Below are 6,657 nucleotides of genomic sequence, written 5' to 3'. Positions count from 1 at the left end.
TACTTTTTGCTTCCATTGATTCAAGAAATTAGAATTCTGTTTTTCCCATTACATTATTTAATTCATGACTTGTTCATGATACCTCATTTGATAATAGTATAAAGTTATGAATAACATTAATTATCAATATATATTAAAATAATCTCTAATAATATTCATATATTCATTTATTCATTTACAGTTGTTTATTAATGAATATATTGAATGTATATGATAAAAATCCTCAATAACCTTTTTATGTCTATTTATGTCTATTTTTATGTCTATTTTCCTGCAGATCTCTAATTATCCTTATGTTTATAAAAGTCTTAAATGTAAAATTTAAAGTAATATAGTATTGTTTTTATGCATGAATTATTATTATAACATAAGAAAAGTGAAATGATGCATTATATATAATCTAGTCAAACTATCTTATCATAGTATTTAAAAGTTAGTTATATAGTGCTAACATCTAGAAATTCTATGCAGAACTAACATATTGGAACCGCAATTTTCTCATGGCCTCTTGCATTTTCTTATTTCTCAGGGTGTAAATAATCGGATTCAGTAAGGGTGTGATAACTGTATAAAATACAGCTAGAGTTTTATTGCTTGCCAAACTACTGAATGGCCAAGCATAGATAAAAATACAAGGTCCAAAGAACAGAGTGACCACAATGATGTGGGCAGACAATGTGGACAGTGCCTTGGAGAGCCCAACTGATGATTTTTTTGATACACTGACCAGGATGACAATGTAAGAAACAAGCAAGAGGATGAAACAAGTAAAAGAGAGCAGCCCACTGTCAGCAATGACAAATAATTCCAGGGTATATGTTTCAATGCAAGCAAGCTTGATCACAAGGGGAAGATCACAAAATATGTTGTTTATGACATTGTGACCACAGAAAGGCAAGTTCACTGTTAAAACTATCTGGCTCATGGTATGCATGAAACCAATTATCCATGAAAGTGTCACAAACCCATGTAGCAGCCTGTGTCTCATGAGTGTCCTATAGTGCAGGGGTTTACATATGGCTACATACCTGTCAAAGGCCATGATTATCAGAAGAGTCATCTCAGTACCCCCAAAGAAGTGCATAAAGAACATTTGGGTCATGCAGCCCCACACAGAGATGGTCTTGTGTTCAGTGAGCAAATCTATGATCATCTTGGGTGTCGTGGCAGTGGAAAGACACATGTCCAAAAAAGAGAGATTTCCAAGGAGAAAGTACATGGGAGAATGAAGGGTCGAACTACATGTCACTGTGACCATAATGAGAATGTTTCCCGCCACAGTAGCACCGTAGATTAAGGAAAATGTCACAAAGAAGAAAATTTGTAGTTCCCATTGTCCAGAAAATCCTTGTAAAATAAACTCGGTCACCAGAGATCCATTTTTAAGATCCATTTACTCAACTCAGAAAGTTTCCGGAAGTTCTTTATATACAAAGAGAATTAAAAAATAAGTCACAGTTAACACCAATAATTTTCTGTTTCTATTAGTTGGTGATAATAGTTGATGATATGAGATCATATAATTTTAAATATATCAACACAGCAATGTTTATACTTTGAGATTAGATTATATATTATATCACTTTGAAACAATATTCTTATAGATATGCAGTAATTACAAATCATTTGAAGAATTGGAAGTTCCATTTTCTATTGTTTATTCCATAAAATGATACTCTTATCAATGGATCTTGACTTTCTTACTCATTTGTTCACATATAAAGATTAGATACTAATTAATTCCTTTTTATTTTGCCTTTTATTATTATAGTATTTGGTACCTACACATATTGAGATTATGTTATCCAAGTATATAAGGAATACAAGATTTAGAAACTGAAGAATTACATTGTTCTACATCTCTGAAGTAATTTGTGAAAGTTTTTCTGTGGTTCTAAACCAAATAAGCATACAAACAAAAAAGCACACACACAAATCAGGAGCTAATTATACATGGAAGAAAGTATATAAATTTATTAAAAATAAGTTTTCTTTTTAATATACAGGTATACCTCTTTTACTGTGTTTCACTTTATTGTGTTTTGCAGTTATTTAATGTTTTATAAACTGAGGGTTTGTGACAACCCTGGGTCCAGCAAGTCTATTGGCACCGTTTTTCCAACAACTTGTGCTCACTTTATGTCTTGTGTCACATTTTGCTAATTCCCAAAATATTTATTTCAAACTGTATTATTATTATTATGTATGTTATTTGATCTGTGACCAGTAATCTTTTATGTTACTATTTTAATTATTTTGGGGCACCACAAGCCGTGCCCATGTAGAATGGCAGACAATTGATAAATGTTGTTTCTAACTTCTCCACCAACCTACTCTTCCCTCATCTGTCTCCTTGTCTTCAGGCCTGGCTAGTCTTTGAGGCACAGCAATATTGGATTTAGGCCAATTAGTAGCTTTGCAATAGCCTCTAAGTGTTCAAGTAAAAGGAAGAGTTGCGTGTCTTTTACTTGAAATAAACTAAGAAAAAAAACTGGAGACAGTAAAAGGATCAGTGGTTTCCAGGGGTTAGAATGAAGAAGGGAGAAATGAAGAAATAGGAGAAGTACAGAGGATTTGTAGGATAGTGAAACAATTCTGTATCTACTATACTTGGAAATACGTAACACATTTGTCAAAACCCATAGCATGTATAACATCAAGAGTAAGTCCTAACGTAAACTGCAAATATGGGGAGATAGTGATGTGCAATGTAGGTTCACCAGTGGTAACGAATGTACCACTCTGGTTCAGGCTGTTAATGGTGGGGGAGACTGTATGTGGCATCAGAGGGAATATGGGAACTCTTGTACTTCCTGCTCAATTTTGCTGTGAACTTAAAACTGCTCCAAACAACAAAGTCTGTAAAAAAGTTTTTTAAGCCAGAAGTGATTAAGCTTTGTGAGGAAAGTATGTCTAAAGCTGAGACAGGCTGAAAGCTAGGCCTCTTGCACCAAACAATTAGTCAATTGTAAATGCAAAGAAAAAGTTCTGAAACGAAATTCAAAGTGCTACTCCAGTGACCTCATGAATAATAAGAAAGTGAACCATCTTTATTGCTGTTATGGAGAAAGTTTTAGTGATCTGGATAAAAGTTCAAATCAACTACAACATTCCCTTAAGCCAAAGCCTAATCCAGAACAAGACCCTAACTCTCTTCAATTCTATGACATCTGGGAGAGTAGAGGAAGTTGCAGAATAACAGTTTGAAGCTAGCAGAGGTTAGTTCATGAGGTTTAAAGAAAGAAGCCATTCTTATTACATAAAACTACAAGGTGAATGAGCAAGTGCTGATATAAAAGCTGCAGGAAGTTATCCAGAATATCTGGCTAAGATCATTGATAAAGATGGCTGTGTTAAACAACAGATTGTCAATATAGATGAAACAGCTTTCTATTGGAAGAAGATGCTGTCTAGGGTTTTCATAGCTAGAGAGGAGAAACCAATGCCTGATTTCAAAACTTCAAAAAACAGGCTGATTCTTCTGTTAAAAGCTAATGTAGCTGGTGATTTTAAGTTGAGGCTAATGCTCATTTACCATTCCAAAAATCCAAGGCCTTTGTGAATTATGATAAATCTACCCTGCCTGTGCTCTGTAAATGGAACAGCAAAGCCTGAATGATAGCACATTTGTTTACAGCATGGTTTACTTGATATTTGAAGAGCACTGCTGAGAACTGCTCAGAAAAAAAAGATTCCTTTGAAAAGATTACTGCTCATTGACAGTGCACCAAGTTATTCAAGAGCTCTGCCGGAGATGTGCAAGCAGATTAATGTTGTTTTTGTGCCTGCTGATTTAACATCCATTCTGCAGCCCATGGAGCAAGGAGTAATTTTCATTTTCATTCTTATTATTTAAGAAATTTTGTAAGGCTATAGCTGCCATAGACAATGACTTCTCTGACGGATTTGGGCAAAGTAAACTTAAAACTTTCAGGAAATAATTCGCCATTTTAGATGCCGTTAAGAACATTTATGATTCATGGAAGGAGATCAAAATATCAACATTAACAGGAGCTTGGAAGAAGCTGATTCCAATCCTCATGAATTACTTTGAAGAGTTCAAGACTTCCATGGAGAAGACTTTCCATGAAGAAGACTTTCCACGGAGAAAGTAATTGCAAATGTAGTAGAAGTAGCAAGAGATCTAGAGTTAGAAGAGAGTCCTGAAGATGTGACTGAATTGCTGCAATATCATGACAAAACTTTAAAACATAAGAAGTTGCTTCTTGTGAATGGGCAAATAGTGTTTTTTTGCGGGGGAGATGGGGGGAATGGAACCTACTCCTGGTGAAGATGCTGTGAACATTGTTAAAATGACAACAAAAGATTTAGAATATTCCATAAATGTCGGTGATAAAGTAGCAGTAAGGTTTAAGAGGATTGATCCATTTTGAAATAAGTTCTAATTTGGGTTAAATGCTATCAAATAGCATCATATACTACAAATAAATAGTTTGTGAAATGAAGAGTCAATTGATGTGGCAAATTTTATTATTGTCTTATTTTAAGAAATTGACACATCCATTGCAACTGTCGGCAATTAATTCCCTGATCAGTCAGCACTCATCAACATTGAGGCAAGACTGTCCACTGGCAAAAAGATTGTATCTTATTAAAGGCTCAGATAATCATTAACACTTTTTAAAACTAGAGTATATATGTTTAGCCATAATGCTATTACATACTTAATAGACCACAGTAAAGTGTAAACATAACTTTTATATGTACTAGGAAACCGAAAAAATTGTGACTCACTTTATTGTGAAATTCACTTTATTGTAGTGGTCTGGAACCAAACCAGCAATATCTCTCAGGTATCCCTGTACTGAGAATAACAGGAAACATGGACTCAGCTTCAAATCTTTTTGAGCTTGTTTTTTCAAATCCTGTGTTACCGTTGTTCACGGTGAGGAGCTTGTGCATTGTGTATATGTGTACAGATGTGGTGGTTTAGAAGTAAATACTAAAGTGATTTAGTCCTAATGTATTGCTTCTATTTGGGTGTAAAGTTTAACACTAAATCATCGTTACTCAGTTTTTTAGACAGTGTTCATAGGATCTAGAGTGATCGAAAGTGGTCAACCACAATTAAGTGATTAGTATGTGCCAGGCTCCATCCTAATTGTTTCATATACGTTAATTTGTTTAATGCTCATAACAATACCATGATGTAAGTACTATTTTTGTCTTCATGCTGCATGTAAGGAAACTGTGGCATTCAAATAGTTAATGACTTATTCATGGTTACACAGCTAACATGGATGAGAGCTAGTATTCAAGCTGAGTTAGTTTGACACCAGAATCTGGGCTTATACCAAAACACCATATTGTCTCAAAAATTAAATTGCTGTACATTACAGCCAAAGTTTTAATTATTGATTGAATATGTATGTTCCATATGAGTGGGTTTGGGGATATGATTCAACAAGTATTTTGGGATCCATCTGTTCTACAATTAACTGTATTATTTTCTCATACAGAATGAATCAATCCCCCATATCTAGAGATTTTACAATCTAGAGAGACATGATTATCAAACAAAAAATAGCAAATGAGCCCTGTGAGAAAACATGTAATTTGGTACAAGGTATATGCAAAATGTCATAAGAGGTTTAGAAAAGTGGAGATCAATTTCAAGTGACACTTTTAGGTATGACTTCAGGCTTGGTCGTATTATCTTCAAAACACTTTTAAAAACCAATTTTTTATGGTAAGTAAACAAAAAAGGATGAGGAGTAGAAAATGTGTGAGCATCTATAAAATGAAAAGATTGAAGAGCAGTGCAAAGAAAGAGTGATATACTTAGAAAGGAGACTAGATTAAGATATTTAGATGAATAGGAAATGCCTGGTTTCTTTTCTCCAATGACCTGTAATTCTCTCCTTGTTTGCATTCTTCCTCAGTTTTCTGCCAAAATATTGTATTATCATCATCCAAGTGTAACTACCTCTATTGTTTTCCTATCTTAGAGATTTTTAAGAAATGGATAATGGTTACAAATTAGAGAAAATAAAGATAAAGATGATGTAATGTAGTTCCTGTAGGTCAACCTGTAGGAACACACTGAATGGGTACTCAATGACAGGCTGTGGCCCTGGAGGACACTGCATCGGTGGCCACATCTTCGTTACAGGGTTGTGTTGAATGCTTGTCATGTAAAGGAGCAATAATTTTGCTTTTGCGACTCCTGTAACAGCAGTAACAATAACTAGATACATTTGGGAAAGCAGCAAGTGTTGACAATTGCTAGACAGAATGAAGATACCAGCTGTAATCTGAAGGTAAATAGCTTTGCTACCTGGGATTTTATGCCCTGAGATACAGTGACAACAGAAAAACTTAGGTAAGAAATCAATACAATTTAGCATAAGTTGATTAAGAAAGCTTTATTTTGCCTTTTATTTCAGAGGAAAAGCTGGCATTTATTTATGTTGATGGCTTTCGCAGCATTTGCTTCTCTTTTTACTCTTCTCCCTTTCTAAGCAAGCTTTCTAAAACTATTTCTCTAGTCTACACTTAATACAGTATGCCTATTCTTATAATTGAGTGTACAAAAGCTACATAGATTAATGAAAATAAATTATCATAAAGCTTACATAATTCTATTAATGAGAACAATTTGCTTTCCATTGATAATCAATTATACAGTTTATAATA

General features: G+C 34.1%; 1 protein-coding gene across 1 annotated transcript; it reads right to left on the bottom strand.

Moving 5' to 3' along the window:
* Nucleotides 1-463: 463 nt before the first annotated feature.
* On the bottom strand, nt 464-1,393 carry LOC105499220 (olfactory receptor 4L1). Its single transcript, XM_011771729.2, has one exon. It carries the CDS (start codon nt 1,391-1,393, stop codon nt 464-466), a length of 930 nt encoding a protein of 309 aa, XP_011770031.1.
* Nucleotides 1,394-6,657: the final 5,264 nt, after the last annotated feature.

The sequence above is a fragment of the Macaca nemestrina genome, chromosome 7 (genome assembly GCF_043159975.1).
Source record: "Macaca nemestrina isolate mMacNem1 chromosome 7, mMacNem.hap1, whole genome shotgun sequence".
NCBI lineage: Eukaryota > Metazoa > Chordata > Mammalia > Primates > Cercopithecidae > Macaca > Macaca nemestrina.
This window is presented reverse-complemented; position numbering and strand designations above follow the sequence as displayed.

Bases quoted from the DNA above. Each gene is read 5' to 3' on its own strand.
- LOC105499220 (XM_011771729.2), bottom strand. From the start codon at position 1,393: ATGGATCTTAAAAATGGATCTCTGGTGACCGAGTTTATTTTACAAGGA.